The following is a 23,765-nucleotide window of genomic DNA, read 5'->3' as shown; positions in this document are numbered from 1 at the left end:
TGATGTAGAGTCATGTATCATCTTTCACGTGTGGCCACGTGAACTGTTTGGTCAGCTTCATATAAGTCCGCTAGAACCCATCATGACTACCTGACTCTGGGCTTCTGTGGTATAATTCTAGAATCTGAGGAACCATTGTGGATGGAACGTGAAACTTTCCACTTGTGCCAAGTTCTAGTTGTTCTATCTGTTCCCAGAGTTTTGATGAATTCACTACTTCGGATGACCCTGCAGAGGACGGTAGCAGGAGTCAAAACATCACGTCGGTGTCTTTTCAGGAAGCACCTGGACGATGACTCACTTCAAAATCAAACAGCTGCAGCTCATTGATCCAGCGAGCCACCTTTCGCTTTGGCTCAGTCATCTTAAACAGAAAGGTGAGTGTTTCATGGTCAGTAAAGAGCTTGAATTTCGAACCTTCCAGGTATGAATGAAAATATCTAACTACCTTCAGCACCGTCAGGGCTTCTTTCTCTGTGGTGGTGTAGTTCACTTCAGTCTTTGTGAAAGCTGAACTGTGTTTATCCCACGACGTGAAGCTGTTGAGAAATTGGCTTCTCGATGTCACGTTGGTAAAGCACTGCACCTGTTGCATAATGTGAAGCGTCTGTGTTGAGCTCAAATGGTAGATTAAAATCCGGCAAGAGCAGAACAGTGTCGGATGAGATGATTCTGACAGTGGCTTTTCGTAGCATAGTCCTGGATGAACGATCTGAAATGTCTCGCGAGGTCGAGAAACACACGGAGTGACTGCACATCGTAGGGCTTGTTAAGCTGGGAAATACGGGTAACCGACTTTTCCTTCGTATTTTTCGTTGCTCCATCCAGAACTGTACCTAGAAATACAACTTCGTTCTTGAAAAATTCACTTTTCTTAAAGTTGACCTTGAGCTTGGCCTCACAAAGTGCAGACAAAACTTGTGTCAGATGCTTCTCGTGGTCACTCTCTGTCTTTGAGTATATGATGATATCATCAACATAGACATTGTAGAATATTTCAAGGTAAGGCTGAAGGACGGCATTCATCATCTTTTGGAACCAGCTGGGTGAATTTTTCCATCCAAAGGGCAAGCGGTTATACTCATAAATGTTGAATGGCATTATAAACGCGCTGTAAACTTCTTGGTATCCTCTTGAAGAAATCACCTGCCAGAACCCTTTACACAGATCAATCCTAGAGAAGTACTCACAGCCCCATTTCATAAATTATACTGTTGATGCAAGGTATTGGAAAAGAAATGAGTGATGTCTGTTGGTTCACTGCTCGGTAGTCCGTGCAAAGGCGGAATGTTCCATCTTCTTTTGGAGCGATAGTGTTGGGAGATGCAAATGGAGGAACAGAAGGCTGTATGATGTCAGAATCCAGCAAGTTCTGTAGCTCTTGTTTTAGCTGCACCAGGTTGCAAGGTTGTTCTGTTTTTTTTCACCATTTTTGTCTTCAAGCTTGAACAGTACTTCAAACTGGGAGTACATGGTAGATATCCCCCTACACACACCAGTTCTGGATAGGTTTGAGATACCACGTCAGTTGACTTGATGGCGCAAAGTGAAGTGGTAGTACCTTCTGGGTCTGTCGAACATCCAGGTGGCGGACCAACAGAAGCCGTGTCGTTCCAGTAAAGATTCAACTTCAGTGGTTTCACGTCTTGGAGTGACAAAAGAAAATCATACTCGACTAGGTCAATTGCCAAAGCTTGGGTATCTACTGTGTGAGACTAGAACTTGACTGTAATCCGCAATTCGCCAAATCTAGTTTTATCCACATCCACCAGTTGATTGCAGATGCCCACGGATGATCCACGGGTGATCCGTAGATATGCAGGGCTCTAGTCATGAGAAAGCATGATTGCATGCAAGTTCGCAACTTTAACAATTCCTCGAATGAGATCTAACTGGGCTGAGGCCGGCTGCAACAACAATGTGTTTCCCCATCAATACCACCCATTGGTCAGGGACAGCACCGAGCCATGAAAAATCTCCTCACAGGCCGTAGTTGCCTGCTTCAGGGCTTCATGGCCTTCCCTGAACAATATATTTGTAGAAATTACTTAACTGCACAGATCAGCAACAGGCAAGATGCTGGAAGCTCTATCGAACAACACTAAAATTAACAAAACAATGGCAAAATCCCTAACTGGTCCAGGTCAAAACCCTTGAGCTTAGATGGCTCCTTCATTTGAGCAAACGCTATCATAATAACAACCTTGAAAGACCACTACTATACAAAATACTCACGCGCTTCTCTGGTGGAAGGGACTCCTTAAAGACGGTAAAGAGAAAAAGGATGTCCAGAAGTGCAAGCGAAAGGGCAAACAAGGCAGGCATGACGTAAAACTCCGTTGACTCCTTGTTGGCCATCGCAAACTGTGCTCCAATCAAAGGGCCAACAATAAATCCCACAGAAAAGGCAACGCCGATGAGTGCCTGCAAAGATATGAAGGCACTGGATAATCAAAATCAAAATCAGTTCTATTCAGAGGCATACAACTTTTACTACCCTTCGTTAAAAACCCTGAAACTGGGAGAAGAAAACAAAATAGGGAGAGAACAAAATGTAGCAAAACATGAGCTTATACCCATGCAGTGAGCCTCACACATTCTGTACAGTATCACAACCTCCATTACCTAGTTTGTCAAGGAGCAGAGCAAGATTTTGAGTGACCTTTGCAACAGAGCATATGAATTGAATATGAAGTGTGATCGAGAAAAATTTAGCTAGACAAATATGGAATCGAGTAATGTCAAAACAGACTAACAACAAAAATAACATTGTGGTGAGCTACACCCATTCGGTAGGCCGAAAAAATAAAGAATGCTCATGGCAGACATACAAAATGCCAACAATACAAACCAAGTGTGTGTGGAATGCAAAACTGTACTTCTGGCGAAGTCGCGCTTCACAAGCACCCTGTCCCGTCATGTTATTTAGAACACATCAGTAACTTCCACCATATAGCCCGACAAACATTAATTCAATACCAATTTTTATCCAGTTCTCTTCCATGTTGCAACTTAACCGGAGACTGGGGAATGAAATAGAAACTTAAACGTAGAAGAAACAGAAACAGGGAAGAAGAGATGTCTCAAACGGGACTTTGCTGCAGGGAAGCGAGTTCAAGCACCACCCGGACTTTCATCATTGGAACAGAGTGAAGAAGGCCAGTTTCGACCGTCTTTGGTATGTGAAGTGCAGACATATTTTGGACAGTATTAAGTGTAACTCTAGGAATAAGGAAGGCGGAAAGTCTTGGTGTCACAGTAATGGTAGTTGTGAGCCTCGGAATTCATTTGTTAACCCGTGCAATGAGCTTATTTTGTCAAAATTGGAACAACTTTTGGGGAGAGGACCGAAATGTTGTCTCTAGAAAACATAAAGCAATCAAAGCAGGACGTATTTTCGTCCATGCTGACTATTGCCAGGAAGGTCAATCCTGATGAGAGAGTGGCGTTTATAGATGTTGCTATTAGCAAATGGAAAAAGTGATGGGAAACAGGTATCCAAATGAAAAGAAAAATTTTTATGAAATCAGTGGGGTCAAAAAAGACTTAGAAGTGAGGTCAGTGAAGTTGTTGCAAAAAGACAAATCTGGGAAGTTTGCCATTCTTCCCAGGTTGGTCTTTCAAATGAAAATGAATGCAACAATAAAATAACTTTTCTCTGAATGGAGTGGAAACATTGCTAAACTAAGGACAAGGATCAGTTCAGTTCTTGAGGATGAGTTGGAAAGTGTGGCAAAAAGTCTGTTAGTCCAACGCGGTCAACACTAAGTTTCAAATTTTTCTTCAAGGATCATAAATCGGAAATGCCTCTTTGTGCAGTGATTAACAAGTGTAGTATGTGGCAGAAATTAGTTTCAAAGTTACTTCAGAATGGTTTAAAGTATGCAAAGAGTCTGTTAGGTCCATGCGGTTAATAGTTTAAAGTAGGCAAAGAGTCTTTTAGGTCCAATGCAGTCAATGCCAAGTTTAAAATTTTTCTTAAAGGATCATAAACTGGAAATGCCTCTTTGTGCCGTGATTAACGAATGTGGTATGTGGCAGAAATTATTTTCAAAGTTCCTTCAGAATGGTTTAAAGTATGCACATCTAGAAAAATCATTGTCTCTCAAGAATTCGAACGACTGAAATCAGTATCTTGGAGGTCAACCACGAGAGGGAATGTTCAGTTCTATCGTTCGATACTAAGGGCTTATATTATTCCCTGGAGCGAAATAGATGACGACGAAGGTGAAGGATGCATGTGAATCTAATCTGGTTCAGTTTCAATCCCAAACGGGCATTCTGCTAGGCAGTTTTCTCTTCATTCTTGATTATTATTTTCAGACTACAGCTGTGGAGTATAAGGGAAAAAAGTTTGTGCAGAAGGAAGGCGTGAACATTGGGTCCTCGGTTGCACCGGCTTCAGCGGAGGTTTATTAGAATTCGTTGAATTCTGTTATGTTTATCGAATTCATGTTTATGAAGCGGACACATGCATCGTTAGGAGATATGTGGACAATATTTTTGTGTGCACTTTCTTGGATGATATGTCGAACGGTCTCGAGCAATTGATAAAGTCAGCAGCCCCGGAACTGGGCTCCACTGTGGAGAAACCGAAGAACCCTAGCAAAAATTCCAATAGAGATTTCTATATGACCATTTGAGATTTCTATATGACCATTAGATATTTCTACTGGACCAAAAGTGATTTCTAATGGACCTATATGAAATTTTATTGGACCAATTGGGATTTCTATCTGTCCAATAGAAATGTCGATTGGTCCTGTTAAGATTTCTCCTTGTCCAATAAAAATTGTCTATTGGTCCTATAGATACTTCTATTGGATCACTAGAAGACTACCCAAAGCGAAAACTTCCAGCATGTGTAAAAAGATTCCTTATGGTTGGCCAAGTTATTATATCTAGAAATATAGTGTTTTTTTGTTTAGTTTGAATATTTTCTAGAGAATAGTTTTAATGTGGCACACTCATCACTGACTTTGATCGAGGTTCTCAACAATTTTAATAGCTCTAGCTAAGGTTTCCGGACTCGAGTATCTTTAGAAATTGGGGTCACTTCCTATCGAGGAAAATTTAATGAACATTACAATTTAATTCCTTCTCTGAAGGAATTAAAAAATAATAAAAACACTGAATTGAATATGAAGATAGAAGCTTTAGAATAATTTAGCAATAAAATATTGTAAGCTGGGTCTTATTAATTAAAAATAAACTTCATGAACAAATGAGGAAATAGTTTCAGTGTTGAAAATAATGTAAAAAAAAGGCTCTTTTACCTTACAACACCTGATGCAACCTCAAAACTTTACTCTTATCCATTTTCTTTATCTTGATAGTATATTTTTTTTAATAATAACACACTACATTGCTATTAATATGCTCAGGCTTTTTTATATACTTTATATTAGCAATTGCAATTTCTGTTTTAGTTAGTTTCGTTTTGACCTTGCAATGGAATGCCCCATCACTATGACATCAATAGGTGTTTGATCTTGAGTAAAGCTATTCGCCTCGAGATCGAACCGTGTCGCCACCGTGCGGCCGAAATTGGAAACGCGCGAAAGCGGGGATACCGCCGTGCGTCGTCTGCTACGGGCGCACGCTCAGAAGCATGGATCTCGACGACGCAAGCCCGTTTCAGGCTGAGCTTGACATTCCTTACTAAATGTTTTATGCTTTTGTTGCCGTTTCTTCTTACTAAAGGTTGTGTTGTATCGTTTGCCATGCGTAGAAATTCAGCAAAGCGATTATTATGAAGTCGGAAGCTTCCATAATCTTGGTGTGTTGGTTTGTATACAATCGCTGGTCCCACGTATTTTTGTTATCTCGCACAAACCGCGGCTTTCATAAAGCCTTGGATGTTGAGTGGGGCTGTGGTTCGATTAGAAAGTTAACCCGACTGATCGCTATCCTTTAATAAAATAATCAATCAATAAATCCGTATGCTGATTTTTCGCCGGTCACATTGCGTGAAAGACGTTAAAACTACACATTTTTTTCCTGGTTTTACTGTGTCATAAATGGCATATTGCATTCCCATTCTAAACTTCACGTTGTGAGTCCTACATAAATATGAACACGGGAAGCCTTTTAAAATGAAATATTTTTTAAGTTATTATTTAAACAGTATAATCACCCTCGGTGAAATGACAAGCACGCTGAAGTGGTTTACCGTGCAAGCCTGTGTCACAAAAAAAATAGAGACGTCAAGAATATTAAAGCAGGCATTTTTTACTTCTTGTTGACTTTCTCCAGCGCAAGACTAAAATTAACCGTCAAAAAATTGCAATTGAAGCATTACTTGAATAATCTGAAAGTTAATCGATGAACTGCCCAATCCTGATATACGTTAGGTGAGGGCGGAGGCTGTTCGGAAAGTCTCGTGAAGGTCGCTAGCCCTCATCAGTAAAATAGTATCACTGCGGCCGATGCTGTCTATGTCGTGGTGCGCGTCGTTTGTTGGGGTCGCAGAGTCTACCGTGTTTCAATACAAGATTATTTTTCCAGAAATTTATAGTATTAGCCTCTTGACATCCGCGGCCCTCACCAAAAAAATTGAAGCGGGTGAACTCACACTACCGAGGAAAGCATTTAATAACAGAAACATTGCTGCGTTGCTCGGTTACACTCGTTTTTTACAGTCACGGCAGATATATTAGGACAGTTTGTTTCACTTGTTTCCGTTATCCTGCCAACCGTGCAATTTGCTGATCTTAACTAGAAGAGACACTCTCTCCTCGTCGCAACGCAGTAGATTTGTTCCGACTCCAAAAAACTTACCCACACTATGGCACAGTAAGAGGGCAGAGGAACTGAATAGCGTTGTAATTTCCAATACAGCGCTAACTTATCTTCATTCCAAATATTTATATTACTGAAAAAGCTAGAAGTTTAAATAAAAGCATAGAAGCTGCGATTTCACAGCCCGCAGTACCAGTATTATGTTGTCTGGGTTGGAATTTATGGTTTTTTCTTTTAATTCCCGCGTTGATGAACCGATACATCCATTTTAAAAGAAACAAATATTTAACATAAATATTCCAGTTCAACAGGCATCAGTCGTGGTGATCCATGCTTTCCAACGTTTGCATAGAGCAGACGACGCTTCCACAGAAGCGATTATATAAATTTAGGCCGCACGCTGGCAACACGATTCGATCTTCACTGAAGCACCGAACAGTACCGCATCCTCTACCGCTAGATTAGTTTTCTCACCGATAGTATGTAACAAACTAAACGCAAGAATCTACGCCGTCTCGCGCGCGAACGTGGAAAGCCTATGGGGCGGCCGTTCTCCTATCCCCGCTTTGATGATGAGGATGGCGCGACCGTAGCGCCACCTCTAGGTCGATCTCGAGGCCAATACGCACGAGCTTGTGCACCTTGACCGGAAATGGCTATACACACAACGCGGAGAGCTCTTGCCATTGGGGCCACCCTTTTAGGACGGCGCGTGTATCACCGGGGAGCTCGTTAACCTCCCCCTGCATTCATGCCGCTTTGCAGCACAGTCTGCGGCTGCTAATTACATAATAATTAAACCACTTGGCCCGGCCCCCCCCCCCCCCCAATACACGCTACTTTGCAGCATCCAGCCGGCAAACCAAGCCCTGCTGTCACCCATTGCCATTTAGTTCAGCTAAGTTTCGTCGACAACATTCCTTTTATTTTCTTTTTTTCCAGTGGTAATTGTAAAAAAAAAAAAAAATTTAATATTGCCAAATGTTAAAAAAAAAAAAAAAAAAAAGTTTATTGTGGATTGAATCGAGGTCCGCTGCGTATCAAGCAGACGTCTTTCCACTAAGCTACGCCACCGCTTCGGAAACTCGTTGTAACCATTCGTTTTATACACGTTTCGAGTCATGCGTATAATAATTTTCAGTCAAGTTGCACAAGCTCGTGCATATAGCTTTACTCTTTGATTTTTCATGCGTGTGCTCGGCAGGTACCGAGGGTAAGAAATGCCTAAGGACGTAAAATTGTGTCAATTTCTTCAAGTTTACCAACGTTCTAAGGTTCTGTTCACTATCAAAATGTTCAAGCAAAGCCGGTAGCATAATATGCTACCGGCTTTGCCGGTAGCACCGGATGGAGTAGCACAAACAACTCCGTCCGGTGGCAACTAAGGTGAGCATAATATTTTCCTTTCTTCCTCAAACTCACGGAGCAATTTCTGAATGTTTGCTAAACTAAACTGTTGCTGAACTGTGCTTGCTTACATTTACCTGCTTTTATGTTTGGAACTGCCTCCAACTTTATCAAACCTTGCTGCACGCTCAGTGGTGGAGGAAAAGTTTGCTGTGCACCAAAACTTCCATTTGAAATTTCTGTAAAATGGGTTTGAGAAATAAGAGCCTGTGTCAGCAGTGCACACTTAAGGCCCGTTCACACTCTTGCGACCGAGTTAGACCGAGAGAGACCAGACCGGTTTTTAAGCCTCTTGCGACTTCTTAGGAGCAGCTCCGCTGCATCGCATCCGGTCTTAAGAAGTCGCAAAAGGCTTAAAAACCAATCTGGTCTCTCTCGGTCGAAGTCGGTCGCAAGAGTGTGAACGGGCCTTAACTGTGTTGTGAAACACTTTCATTGTACCAAATTGGAAACTCCTGATGGTTATTATTTCCTTATTCAGTGTTCAACCCTTCAACATATATACTAGACGTTTGCAAGCAGCCACACTCCAAGAGCTAGTGGCAACCCTGGATGGAAAATACGGAAAATGATTTGTTTGAGCACCAGTCTGGAAACCATCTTTGCACTTTGCCTTCCTCAGCCTCTAACAAAAAAAGCACAAAAACGGTAGAAAATATATGATGCAAAGGTCTCTTGCAAGCACTGCGATTGTGTTTTTGCCTGACTTCGGTTTGTGACTTGTAAATATTCTTGTAGGTTTGAAACATTCCATTCAACAGAATATTTTTGCCAAAAAGTTGCTCAATATCAGCTTAAATACTACTTTCATGTGTTCTTATCAGTTTTACGCCAAAGAATTAGAACAATGTCTAATCTATTAAAAAGTACTACATTCATTTAACAGTTTAGTCAATTTCATGCTACAAGAGGTGCACTCTTCAAGTTTCATTCAAAATATGACCTTCATTTAGCAGCTTCAAGTTCTAGTCAATTTCATGCAGCAAGTGTACAGGCATTCTTTTTAGACTTTGAAACAATTGTTATTATCTCAAGTATCCAGAGCAATTTTATTCTCAGTGTTTTCTTCTCAAGTGTTATAGATGTTTATGGATTTGCTAGTTTATTGCAAATATTTTCAGTCACCTTGAATCCTGCATTTGCTAACCACTTTCGAATTTAAATAAATTGCTCAGAACACATAATGTTTATTGCCCTGTCATGAAAGGTATAAAACAGTTTTTGTACAGTTGTGCACTGGGTGCATTTTGAATGGATATACCTGAACACATTTTTTTAAACATTTTATGTCCTTAAAGTATTTACACACTTGTTATCTTAAACTGTCGAACTGTAAGCTGAACCCCCACCTTCCTTGGAAGCACTGAAGCTAAACTAAACATTTGCAGCTTAGCTGCCTTCTACATTAGGCAACCCATGCTCATTAGATTTGCTGAACCTATTCTCTGGCTATGGCCCTGGCACTGTTCATGCTCTTTTGGGGACCATGGAATGGAGTATTACAAGTCTTGGATCTACATTTTACACTAAGGACGGTCTGTGCAGGGAGTTTGGCAAAGAAAACCCCAAACTGGCACTGTCAAAAATTAGCTGCCATTTGAAAACAGTGAAAGCGGGAGTTGGTCAAGTCTTTGATCAGAAATGCTCTAGACCGGTCGTGCATACATTTTACAAAGTGTCTAGCATTACGTCCGACGTAACCCAAGTTACGTCCAAATCTCCGCCTTCCCTAGTTTCATGAGGGAGAGAGAGGAGGGTGGGGGAGGGTTAGGTATACGTGTTTCAGTGCTCCGTCCGGACTTAACGCTAGCCACAGCATACATTTTATCTCAAAGTGATCACAAATGCTCTAAACCAGTCGTGCATACATTTTACAAAGTGTCTAGCATTACGCCCGACATAGCTCAAGTTACGTCCAAATCTCCGCCTTCCCTAGGTTCATGAGGGAGAGAGAGGAGGGTGGGGGAGGGTTAGGTATACGTGTTTCAGTGCTCCGTCCGGACTTAACGCTAGCCACAGCATACATTTTATCTCAAAGTGATCACAAATGCTCTAAACCGGTCGTGCATACATTTTACGAAGTGTCTAGCATTACGTCCGACGTAACCCAAGTTACGTCCAAATCTCTGCCTTCCCTAGTTTCATGAGGGAGAGAGAGGAGGGTGGGGGAGGGTTAGGTATACGTGTTTCAGTGCTCCGTCCGGACTTAACGCTAGCCACAGCATACATTTTATCTCAAAGTGATCACAAATGCTCTAAACCGGTCGTGCATACATTTTACGAAGTGTCTAGCATTACGTCCGACGTAACCCAAGTCACGTCCAAATTTCCGCCTTCCCTAGGTTCACGGGGGAGAGAGAGGAGGGTGGGGGGGAGGTTTAGGTATACGCGTTTCAGTGCTCCGTCCGGACGTAACGATAGCCACAGCATACATTTTATCTCAAAGTGATCAGAAATGCTTTAGACCGATCGTGCATACATTTTATCTCAAAGTCGTTGGAAGGTCAATGGAAAAGACTACTAGGCGGGGCAGGGTATGAAGATGAGCTCATCAAAAGGCATTTAAATTCATACACCATGGAGAAAAAAAGAAAGGAAAAACACGTCAGAAAGACAGACGGCTGTGATCTTGTATTTTCATGGAATTTCGCATTACTTGAAGGCATGTGCTAAGCGGTTTAGAGTGGAAACAGTTTTTAGTTCCGATTTCAGGTTGAGTAGACTAACTCCTTTTAAAACGGGAGTTCATGAGTGTAGAAAAGCTCACCGTGAGAAATCAATCCCTTACAAGGATTAATGCAATCAATTCGGAAATAGCAAAGTACCTAAATAACTGTAATAGTAATTGCACTGTTTTGTAGTCAGGAACGAAAATAATACACAGAGAAGTGAATAACACCAAAAAGCTGGCAAGGGAAACCGTTCGAATAAAATCAATTGGTAAATGTATTAGTCAGGCGTCACTGCAGCTGGAGAACAATGTTTCGAAACAGTTCACGGTTGCAGTGTCAGATGTTCCACAAAGCAAACCTTTTTTTTTTTTTTTGTAAAAGTGGAGGGTTAGCTTAAGTTGGGAAGGTTTGCCCTGGCTGTCATCTTTTTTGTTAGTTGAGGGGGTATCCCTTTGTCCTGTTCTGGTTGTTCCTTTGTGTGTCTTGGTGCATTGTGTCCTAGCAAAGGACAAGTTGTGTGGTTGGTGACCTTGTGGCTGTCTGTATATCAAGGAAGTGGGACTGAATAAATTGTTTAGCTATGTTTGAGATGTCTCTTCTTCCCTGTTTTTGTTCCTTCTATGTCTAAGTTTCTATTTCATACCTGCCACAAGTTAAGTAGCAACATGGTAAACATCCACCAGCTCGCCTGTACTTTAACCGTCTTTCTCTTTCGTATCGGAAGGCACAAGAAGTGCAATCAAGTTGTTAGACAAAAAAATAATTCAATATAAATTTTTATCCACCTGTCCTCCATCTTCAAACTTAGAAGATAATCATTGAGTTACTAGACAAAACACCACACATGGAAAGAGTGGCATAGCCGGGGGGGGTGGGGGGGGGGGGGGGGGGAACTTATGGGGCTTAACCTCCCCCCTCCACTCCACTCCCCCACCCCCAGCCCATGTCAAAAAATATTCCTGGCTATGCCACTGCATGGAAACCACTTTGCTGCCTATATAAAAACTAAAGCAAATATTTTGCTACACAAGTTAATTTTATTTCCGAAGTAAGCTGAATTACAATGCGATTCTTAGGCTTTGCTATTTTGAAGGACTATTCATGCCTTTAACACCACAGTGTGTCGGCAGCAAGAAACAAAAAAGAACAAGGTAAAAGGATTCTTGCTGGCTAAGACACCTGATCACTAATCAGCAGTCAGATACTATTACAGCCAGTCAGCCAGCCAGCTAAGACAAGGCGAAATATTGCTGCACTCCCCGTTCCTCAGTAACATCCTCATCAGCAGTTCGAGATAGCATACCAAAACGCACACTGGCACGTAGAAGGAAGCAGGATACCAGAGTGGCTGACCATGCACCTCCGGCCAAGAGCAGCTCAGGGGCAAACACCGAAGCGAGTACACTTCTACATAATCTTTGATTCACATTTTGTTGCTTTGCAACCTACAGTTACCATCATGACAATGTCAGATTCCAGAACCAGCAGCAAGTGAGGATGTGTGCCGAGATGGAAAAAAACAAAAAAAAAAAGGAACAAAGAAAGAGCGCTTAAGGTGATCAAAACAAAGAACACTCACCATTCCCTTGCCACGAATCTTAGAGCTGCACACGTCCGTTACCACGGCTGTGCTCAAGCTAATGTTGCCCTTGCTAACTCCTCCAATTATCCGTGAGATCACAAACAAGGTGAAGTTGTTGGAGATGGCCCATACAGCGTAGGAACATGCAATGCCACACTGGAATGAAACAGAAAGCAGGTATTGGAAACTGCCTTGCAGTCTTTTTCCATTCATGTACAATACCTTTTCTTCATGTGGTCCACAAAGTACTATGCTCCACAAAAGCAATTTCCTCAAACCTCATTATTTTTAGCAGCACAGTCATGACCTGAGCCTTTTACTAATCACTAAACTCATTCTTGAAAGGAGCCTCCCGGAAGTTTCAGAGGGGCCGCCAGACGTTTTGCTAACCAATTTAGTTTTAGAGCAGACGTAACAATATCCGTTGCACTCAAAAAGGCATGTAAATTCTGAAAACTATAGTATCTACAAAGAAAATCATCAAGGATGCTATCCCAATAACCACATGCAATCAGATTCAAGTTGCTGGATACCACCATGAGTAAATGTGCGTGGTATAGGAGGGTGAAAGTAATAAAAATCAAGAAAACAGTAACATCCCCATATTCAGGCAATGTTCCACTCCAGCAACACATACCGTTGTGATCACAAGCATCAATTTCCGCCCATAGACGTCCGATAATGACCCAATCATGGGTGCTGTAAGGAACTGCAGGAATGAGTAGAGCGAGCCAATACAGCCTAGAAAGATAAAAGCAATAGATTAGTAATAGCAAGCACATACCATAAAATGAGTGATATTTTGAAGAGTGACTTAAAAAGAAGCTGAAGCACTTTTAAAAAAATCTGAGTTAGAAGCGGACTTCTATAGCTTTTTGTCCCATGAATTCAATTGTCCCACTTATCTTAGGCAGAAGTAAACGTAAACTGCATTTATTTTGAAAAAGATGTGCAGAGATTGCTGCCGGACAGGCAGCGATTCTCTCTGCCACCCGTTATCTGTCCAGAACGTTGTGACGTCATCATCGGCATCCCCGGGCCAGCTTAGTGGCGAGCAAGGGTCATCTGACACCGCTGATGACGTCACTTTTGCTAGTTTTGTTTACTGTGGGAGTTGGTATCTCGGCCCTTCTGAAGTAAAGACCAAAAAAAAAAACGCTTTTGCCTGCATGTCCAAGTTTTTATTTAAAAAATGACAAAGATTGAGTTTTTTGGCACCTCTCAACTCCTTCACCATCTTCCGAGTCACTTGCACTGTGACGCGAAAGGGGGACGGCCGGGGTTCTGGTGAAGCTCTCTCTCTAGCACCATCACTGAGCAGCGAAAACTCTGACCACGTGGTCACGTGATCGCACCCGGTCGGCATTGCCTACATTCGCGGTGGCGTACGAAGCCGAGACACCGGCAAACGAAAGGAAGAAAGTGCCAACGTGGTTGTCTGGATCCGGATCTGTCCGTCCGGTTTCTGGCAGCTCATCGCGGTAGCAGAGAGCAAACAGTTATGTTGAATTCGGATAGATGGTGCCCATGAAACTCCGTATCATACAAATTTTGTCAATGATACCAGGTCTTTTATGCATTTATTTATTATATATATATATATATATATATATATATATATATATATATATATATATATATATACAAAGTTGAAAATCCCAAGTCAGAGAAACAAAAACACGGAAGGTTTATTTCAACGTTTCGGCAAGAGTCTTGCCTTCGTCAGGAATGGCGACAAAGTTCATGCGTGACTCGTTTTATCCAAATCCTTAAAAAAGAGAGAGGGGGAGGGGAGGGGACATCATTTGGAGGTCACAAGAAAGCATGATAACAATAACAAGAATAACAATACAAAAAAAAAAAAAAGGGGGAGAAGCAACTAGACCCGACAAGATGATGAGGGTTTCACCAGATAAACATACAAAGGGCGTATAAGTCAACAGTACTACAGTAGAAAGAAAGTGGTAACAATGCATGACCTAAATATTGTTCTCAATGCAATATGAGGAGTTAGCGAACGGAAGCTCTTGGAATGGGCCAGAATACAGAACTTAAAAAGAGGGGAGGGGGGGGGGGGGGGGGAGAGACACGGACACTGGTTATATATATATATATATATATATATATATATATATCAGTGTGTCAAACCCAAAAAAATATGGGTTCGGTTCAGGTTCAGGTAAATTTATTTTGTTCCGGTTCAGTTCCGGTTAGATTAATTCTATCTGCGAACCGGTTCGCGAACCGGTTCGGAAATTATAAATGACAAATTGCAACATCAAAATAACAAAATCAAAATAACATAAAAATAACATAAAAAAAATTGCAACATCACGTTCTAGAAATGTGTTATGAAATGAGCACACAGCAGCATTTAGGATTTACGAGATTGTAGTAAAATGAAATCCCGTGACGCAATTTTTTTTTTTTTTTTTTTGCACAGCTTTTTAATTTTTTTTCTTCCGTGCAAGTCGCGACCAGCGCAATACTGGTTCCTATGTCAAGATTCATGAATGCAGCGTTTGTCAAGATTCATGGATACAGCGTTTATATTCCTAAGACTGAGTGGAGAAGAAAAACATGTAAGCGAGGTGTGTGTCAGTTGACGGCACTTAAAAAACAAATGACAGTGATAGCACATTCATTGAAAACAGCGCGTGGCCGAACCGTTTTGACATGAGCCGGTAACCGTTATTTTTTTTCCGATTCAGTTCTGGTTCGGGTTCATCACGATGACAATATAACGGTTCGGGTTCGGGTTCAGTTCCGGAAAAAATACCGGTTCGGTTCCGGTTTTCGGTTCGGTTCTGGTTCGACACCCTGATATATATATATATATACTCTTTTTTTTTCATTTGCTTGCTGTTTGCTACAAAAGACCTCATGGACCTCATCAAGCCGACATGTCAAATTTTTGTTCTGCCTGCAGTGCCTGTATTATTGTACAAACACAATAAAAATGATTGACTAAAAAAAAAAAAACAAGTTGGAACGACGAGATTTATAGAAAAATTACCTTCTATTGAGCAGGTAGTTGCATTACTTGCTATTTTTTTTACAAGCCCACCTTTAATGTCACGCCGCGTGGTTCTCCTAGCCGCTGCTCGCGGCTGCAGGTCGGGAAATATTATATTTTTCGCCTCACGATTACGCGGCGGAATCGCAACATTTCAAAGGAAGGGAAAATGTTTTCTGTCCTTTGTGACAAGATAAACAATGTGAAAAGCGCAAGATGTAAATTCTTTCACTGTTAAAATCGTTGCACACCTTCTTTAAAGCAGCGAAAGATATGAGGTTGAGTTCCTCCAAAACAGGAGAGATCTTGCTACACAGAAGCTTTCAGAACAAGAGCCTACATTTTACAATCTTGGTTCCACTACTATATTTCAAGTGAAATGTAGAATAAGAAGCTCCAGCCACACGAAAATACAAACACAAAGTATGATCTTTAGAAGCCTTGCACTAAGCTTTGCTGGCATGCCAAATGGAGACTTCTCACGGCAGTGGAAGGGTTAACGTAGAGACAATTTCCGTCTTTAGATATATTTACATCATAAATATTATTTCTGAAAATAAAACTGCAGATTCATACTAGCATTCTACACATTATCAAAATAGACAGTAACCTACAAGCCCTTTAAGTAAACATGCCAGAAAACTTAAATATAGCAAGTTCTAGCATTGGCCTTAAATATGTTATAAAATAAAAATATAATAAGACTTTTGTTACTGAATACCTTTCAAAATAGTAGTACAAAGGCATAAATACTGTATAAATAGCATCTGCTATAGTACATGCAGCTGTAAAATAACAAAGAATTGGCACAGACAGGGCACAAGACCAATTGTGTAAGCCTAACACACAACACTCTACCAGTACCCTCTGAATGTGTTAAGTGTTCAATTACATAAAGCTTTGTATACCTCCAAACAGGACTTTGTTCTGGTTGCTAGGCACTCCAATGAAGTCCTGCAAGGATTGAATCTGGCCTTCAAGCCAGGGATACAACCCATTCTGTAAAACAAAAAAAGGGGAAAGCAAACAGTGAGACAGATACCACACACACCTGAGACCGAAAAAGAAAGACAAGGGGTGTTTCATTTTACCCCACTTTTACTGAAAACTGGGTTAATATAGACATGGTCGCTTGTCCGGTCAGATCGGTAAAAACCAAGATGGTGGCCAATAAAGAGCTTTGAAGGCAAAGTGAACAGAATCAGAGAAAGCACATTTATTTTCGCACGATATCACCGTCATTGCCACTGGCAGTCCTGAGGATGCCGCAACGGGGCAAATTTTTTCGGCTGATGCTGGCACTTAGGAGGGGGTGCGCGCTTAACATTTAATTTGTAGAATTTCCAAGTATGAGAAATGATAATAGTGGGCGCATGTAAGAAGTGGGTGCAATTCTGAGGTATTTTACGGTAATATTAATAGAGGCTGTGTTACACAAAATAGAACAATAGAAAAATCTTAACATTAAATGTTTTTCTTTGTTTATAATCATTACCAAGCTCACTTCTTACTTATTTCTTCCAGATCCAAAGAATTGCTGAAGCATAATTTCTAAGTGCAATTCAGAATCAACTTTATTTAAATTTAACATTTTTTTTACTTTTAAAGCACCGAAAAGGAGCTTAGAAGTCATTTCAAGAGCTAGGATGAACATAATGTAGCAGCAAACCCTGAATATGTCAATTTAATCTCCATCTAATCTTGCTAATGGCAGCCAGAGCTGTAAAAGTAACAGATTTACAGTTACATAAAGTGGAATGTAATCAAGTTACAATTACCAACAGTTAAAAATGTACTTTACAAAGTTGCATTAAAGTTACTTGGAAAAGATCTAGAAGCTGTGTCAACCTTATTTGGGCTTAGTCATTGCCGACTTACCACTCCATTCCCAGTGGTGAAAAAGATAGCAGCTGAATCTGGTTTCAGTTCAACACACCACTCGTGATACATTTAGAGGCCATTGTATAGGGTGTTCCAAGTCACCAGGCTCGATCTAAAATGAGTCGTAAAAATTGACGCCTGCACGTAACAATCTAAACTTTTCGTCAAAGGTGTATTTCACAGGTTGTTTTTGTCTTGTAAAATTACAAAGCGTAGCTCTCTTTCTGTAAAAAAATAGGGCCAAGAAACTTGCCAGGGTCAACGGCGGACGGCGACACCAAGTCGAGTAGCGGGGCGGGTTTGGTGCTCGTATTGATAGATGGCGCTAGCTCCTTATCAAGACTGCTCGCGACCACCGTGGTTTATTAAAAGGAACATAACCTTTTTGAAATGTACCTTTGGTTAAAAAATGAATGCAGACAATAAAAGCAAAACCTGAAGGAAAAAAAAAAGTGTTTACATAACGACGGCTCTTTTGCCGCCAACGGATTTTGTCTGCGTGTCGTATGCATTCATTCGCTGCTCGGCTACACCTTCAGACGCTGCTCCTGATGCCATCTATCAATATGCGCGCCAAACGCACCCCGCAACTCGACTTGGTCGTCTGCATCGCCACCTGCCGTTTACCCTGGCAAGTTTCTTGGCCCTATTTTTTACAGAAAGAAGCTCCGCTTTGTAATTTTACAAGAAAAAACCGACCTGTGAAATGCACCTTTGACTAAAAGTTTAGATTGCTACGTACAAGCATCGATTTTTACAATCTACTTTAGATCGAGCCTGATCACTTGGGACACCCTATATAAATGAATAGCATGTATTATCAAACCACAGGTCAATATGGACTAAAACCTGCATCATATGCTTCTAAGCATGTGTTAAAAACTCCTGAAGTATGTAGTCAGATGTGCTGCACATTTTAAGCACTTAAACTTTTAATACTTGAAGTCTGTCAGTTCCAAACTAAGTTCAAACAGTTTTATGTTTTAACTTACAAATAGAAACAAATTAGCATGAGTCAGACCAGCCTAAGCAGTGGCAGCTTGATCCTTTTGATGAAATAATTTTTTATTCATTTCTTTTAGAAATTACAGATTGTCTGCAGCATCAAGGCAAAAGACCATATGGTCTGACGAGGCCTCAATGCCGCTTTATAGTAGAAATACAAGAATAGTTACTGACGACAACAAAACAAAATATCAAAAACGCTCTGATAAAATTACATTTTTCTGCACTAACAATAGTATTACAACAACAAATAAAATAAAAATTGTGAATGACAAGTTGCAGACAAACGATTCATACCAAACAGTCACATCAGTTTCAATTTGATTTTCTTTTTATGGTTCTATTCCTATCAAGGTTTCTTTCAGTAGGCATTTAAATTTGTTTATTGAAGTACTAGGTGTGATAAGATTTTGAAGGTCACTACCCGTGTTTAAAGTTAAATGTTATGAAACATAAAGCTCAATACACATAGAGGTTTTTTTCATTTACTTTAAACCAAATTACCAGAATAGCAAAGACAAATAAAGGAAACTACATTGCATATATGTGGCAGTGAACAGAATGCACTACACAATCAATGAGTTTAGAAAATGTGTGGCTCTCTTCTGTGTTAATCAATTAGCTCATATGCAGAAAAGAGTCTTTTGAAATGGCAACTATACAACATTTCACCTTACGGTGAACTGCAAAGGACGCTAGAAGCCATAGAAGCTTATCCAATGCCATGTGAGTGTTACATGACCTTCGGAAGGGGCGCAGTGATATGCAGCAATATGCAGCACGCAGTCATGCGATACGCTCGCTGTGCTGGATTGACTGGAATGGTTCGTAGCATCTGCTGCGGTCCATTGTAAGGTGAAATGGATAGCAATGGGAGCTCATGATACTACATACAGCACTAGCTGGCTAACACACTTTTGCTTTATATATACATATCAAAAAAAAAAAGAAAAAGATTGATCAGAAGATGCAAGAAAGTGGTGCAACTTAAATTTCTGCACAGGACAAGCTTTTGCTCATTAGATATATTGCTAAAAAAAATCACCTCATCACAACTATCTGTTCAGCCATTGGTACTCCATCTGGCTACAGTCTTCTGATGGTTGAATGAGGTCAAACAATGCACCTTAAATATCACCACGTTTTTTGCATTCGTGCAAAAAGCTCAGCCTACCCTCAGAGCAACCCGTCTTGTATTGAGTCAACTTGATTGTAGTTGGTTGAACACAAGTCCATGGCATTAATCCAATGGCAGTGATCAGATGTTGAGCACTCGGATAGTTCGGCAGTGCCATTTTGTGAGCTCAAACAAACCATGCCTCTTAACTTTCTCGACTATCGAAATCTTTTAGTTTTATTTGCCAAAGACTTATTCCCAGCTGGAGCAGTGAAGCAATGTCTGGATTGTGCATTTACATGCCTATTATAAACAGTCTTGGGTAGTAACGCGTTACTGTAATTTCGTTACTTTTTTGGTAACTTGAAACTGTAACGAGTTAGTTTTTAAAAATGTAACTTGTAACTGTAGTTCTCTTACTTTTTTCTGAAGCAACGATGAAAGTAACGACGTTACTTTTGTCATTACTTTCCAGTGTTTTATGAATAATATATCACTGAACGAGTGTAATTTAGCCATTCCTTGCACTTTCCAAATCGTCTATTCCGACATTTCGAGTGTCAGGTTAGCCTTGCACAAAGTTGTGAATACATTCTTTCTCGCGAGTCACGACCCGAATATAGCCACGTGTAGATTTGATCAAAAATTATCTGGTTATCTTTACGCACGCGCTTGTACTTTGTGACTGAACACTTACATCTTAGTGTCTTGAAGCACTATCTACGTTGTGGTTTTTCTTTTTTCTGTGCAAACGCTTTTTAATCAGGTGAATCAACCGTGAAACAACAATACACGTTGAGGGCACTGCGCATGTCTCGTATTTTGATTAGCGCCACTACTCCGCACTGCGCATGTTTCGTATTTTGATTTGCGCCACTACTCTGGCGTGGAAACTTTCAAACACTAACTTTGAGAAGCAACTGCTGTTAAGTTACAATATGAAGTAAAAAGCATACTTTTTAATTTTATGCAATAAACCATTGTGAGAGGCGTTTTCTAGTTTTTCCTAATATATTTTTTGTGTTACAGAAAAGTAACTGAAAAGTAACGTCGTTACTTTTTAAAAGTAACTGTAACTGTAACGAATTACTCTTTTATTGCAGTAACTGTAACGGTAACTTCGCTACTTTTTTTTCAAAGTAACTAACTGTAACAAATTACTTTTTAAAAGTAACTTAACCAAGACTTATTATAAATATAGCACAATGACTTTTTTGGTGATAAAACATGCTCACAAACAAGTGGGTGTTAGCATAAAATCTGCCATTTTGTTCATCACTGAGACCTGAGCAATGAGATGTGCTTCTTTCTAGATCTAAGATAATCTAGAGAATAAATGCATCTACTGAGAAATCGAACCAGTTATTCATAGCATACCCGGTTCCACTAAATTACAGTATTGAGATATATATAAATTATATGCAATGTTTAGGGGGGTTCATTGGCCCCAGTCAGTAAAACACCACACTCGCTCAAAATCTGCCAGAGCATACATAAAGTAACCAAGTGGCAACAAGCTAGTCTTATGGAAAGGCAGTCAGCTTAAAGAGTGAAGGACTGTTGGACTCGTGTTGCCAAGTGAGGTGAAAGTTCCACGTGAAAAAGCTACGGATGCAATCGACAGCGTCGTTAGAAATTACAAAAAAAAAAAAAAAAAAAAACGTAACGGAGTTCCCTTTACAGCACTAGCGGCCGCTTGCTACAGTCATACGAGCATGACTCCACAAACATGAGCAAACAGGGTCTACGGAAAAGATAGAGGAACAGTAAACAGCTGTGCCTCCCTGTCCCACTTCCCAGAATCAATGTATCAATGCAGAAGCCGGAAAACGCGTGCGACATTTGCCACAGATGCTGCACGCAAACGCTCCGATCGTTACGCGCCGAACATCCGCCGTGATCCCCGTAGCCGTCATGCACGGCGGCAGCCGTCCCGACACACGAAGCCCGTTTTCAGGTCAAATGGTAGCGCCGCACGCATTCCTCACCTTGTCGTGGCGGCTGTAATAGTCGAGGATCGAAGGCAGTAACGGTAGGATCACGGTGAAGCCCAGCAGGTCAATCACCAGATAAATAAATATCACAAATACTGTGCGAGGAACTCGCTCCGCCGGAGACACTGAAGTCGTCATGCCTGCAAAACGGATAGTGAAAGGGTACGGGCTTAAAGACACATGCGAGACGTGAACCTGACATAAGCCAGATCGCTTTGCCACTCGAAGAACTTGGCAAAGCCAAAGGGATGGTAAACTCTCACCTGCTCAGAATGCCACATCACAGGATCACGAAGAAACGACGAAATGACGAACGTCCTCTATAATCATACGAGCGACGTTCCAACACTTCCACAGAGAGAAAGTTCATGCGACAGAGAGGAACGCTACAGAGCGAAGAACCGATATCACTTTGTTTAAAGAGGCTGAGGATCGCACTGCCCGGAGGGCTGGGAGCACTCCTTATCACCCTTGATATAACGCACACGCATTCGAACCGAGGACCCAAGGAGCCGAAGTCACACGGAGATAACAAGAGTACAGTCAACGTTCCCTTTCCATCATCCTGTCTTATGAGGCGTGTGCGTGTGCGGTGTGTGTCAGTGTGCCATGTGTGCAGTGTGCAATCTGCAATGCACGTAGTAGACGCATGGGTGGATGCATAATGCATGGCGACTTTTCTTCGGATCAGGCGGTGGCTTGCGCCACCTAGCCTATTGGTCTGAAGCGCCTGAAAGCAGCCACGCCAGCCACGCGCTCCGGGATCTCGGAGGTCATAGAGCAGCTGGCCACCGAGATCCCTTGGGCAATTTAAAACTTTGTCCTTCTTTTGTCCAAACCAGTCGCGACGTTGCCCTTTCTTTTCAACGGTGACACATAGTTTTGTTTACTGCTGCTTGTCAATTTTGTTTTTCTGTCCTTTCCGCGCGGGTTTGGTCACAGAAAAGGAAAGAGAAAGCGTGAAAAACGTGAAAGAGAAAGGCAAAGTGAAGCTGTCACTTCGCCTTTCTCTTCCACGTTTGGATGTTTCATAGTTTTGTCGCCCCAGTCTCGGGCAATTTAAAGAAACGGTAAGGCCTACAGAGCGGTCCGACTAATAATAGCAAGGAAAAAAAATCTTCACAGCATTAAGTACCGAAGAAACCAGGTTGGAACAAGGTTAGAATTTATAAATAAACCAGAATTTTTTTTTTTTTTTAGACCTCATTGTTTTTTTGCATAACAAGTTACATCACAAAGTGCCAGCTGAGCACTGCACGGGCCTGAATTTCTAGGCCCGGCCCGACCCGAACCGGCCCGGTAGAGGCACGCCCAGAGCCCGACCCGAACCCTACAGAATATTTAATTTCCAGGCCTGGCCCGACCCGGCCTGGAAGAGGCCCGGCAAAAAAGTTTGCAAACTTTAACCTAAAAAAAAAAAAAAAAAATTAAGCATAAAGTGAGCATGTTTGATTTATATTTATTTTAAACTTTAACCGAGCATTTTTTTTTTTTTTTACACGAAAAATATTCTGATGTTGACGATGTAATTTCGAGAATATGGACGAAATATGCACGTCCATAAATGATTTTGAGAGAAAAAAAAAAAAAAAAAGAGCAATTTTTTTATTTACTGTATGTATTTCTTGAAAAGATATTGGACTTTTCGTTGTTCAATTCGTTTCACAGAGAACTTTCCTCTCTACATGTTTCTTTTTTTTTTTGTGTGTGTGTGTGTGTGTGAAGAAACAGTCACAATCACGCTGGTGCATTTTCAAACCCGATGCAACACAAAATGAAATTGACAATGCAAAACAAGAGAAGGGCAAACTACGGAGAGTCCTATGGAGCATAGTTCAGCTCGAGTCGAACGTCGTGAATCACCCTTCGGGTCGCAGAGGGCGGCGTGACTGACAATGTTCATGTTCCGTCGGGCAATGGCTCGCAGTTTAAGTCCCCTCAGGTAGCGAATAATCTTGAGGCCTGTGACGATGAACTCGTTGACAGTAAACAGTAAAACAAAAGCTATTATTTTTCGTCCAAAAAATAAACCTGTAGTGGTGTCTAAGCTTCTCCGTTTTAATTCGTCTCGAATTGAAATAGTCAGTTGTTTTAAAACTCTCGGAGTATTTTTTTAGTGAAAATATGTCCTGGGATAGCCATGTCAACTATATTATTCCAAAACTGGCTCGCGTGGTAGGGATTGTGAATTGCTACCGTTACATATTGCCAACAAATGTGAAACTCTTGATCTATAACTCTTTGTTTTACTCCCACTTAGCCTACTGCTACCTCGTTTGGGGTACACAACGTTAACTAATATTGAAAAACTATTCATACTACAAAAGAAAATACTCAGAGGTATAGGCAA

The 23,765-nt window shown here is 41.0% G+C and overlaps 1 protein-coding gene across 2 annotated transcripts in view; it reads right to left on the bottom strand.

Moving 5' to 3' along the window:
- The window catches only part of LOC8029401 (major facilitator superfamily domain-containing protein 10), a 50,867-nt gene that overhangs the window by 15,709 nt on the left and 11,393 nt on the right, over positions 1-23,765 (bottom strand). Inside the window, exons 1-6 of one of the 2 annotated variants that reach the window (XM_029973936.4) lie at positions 21,679-22,018; positions 21,410-21,555; positions 16,327-16,417; positions 13,040-13,143; positions 12,400-12,558; positions 2,236-2,424 (exon numbers count right to left, since the gene is read on the bottom strand). In XM_029973936.4, the coding sequence (XP_029829796.2) occupies positions 2,236-2,424; positions 12,400-12,558; positions 13,040-13,143; positions 16,327-16,417; positions 21,410-21,553 (687 nt within the window). In that variant the 5' untranslated portion in view covers positions 21,554-21,555; positions 21,679-22,018. Of the gene's footprint in view, positions 1-2,235; positions 2,425-12,399; positions 12,559-13,039; positions 13,144-16,326; positions 16,418-21,409; positions 21,556-21,678; positions 22,019-23,765 lie in introns of those variants that run through there. The other variant, XM_042287145.1, reaches the window with a different exon arrangement.

Source organism: Ixodes scapularis, unplaced genomic scaffold, assembly GCF_016920785.2.
Source record: "Ixodes scapularis isolate PalLabHiFi unplaced genomic scaffold, ASM1692078v2 PGA_scaffold9__187_contigs__length_104089568, whole genome shotgun sequence".
Classification (NCBI taxonomy): domain Eukaryota; kingdom Metazoa; phylum Arthropoda; class Arachnida; order Ixodida; family Ixodidae; genus Ixodes; species Ixodes scapularis.
This window is presented reverse-complemented; position numbering and strand designations above follow the sequence as displayed.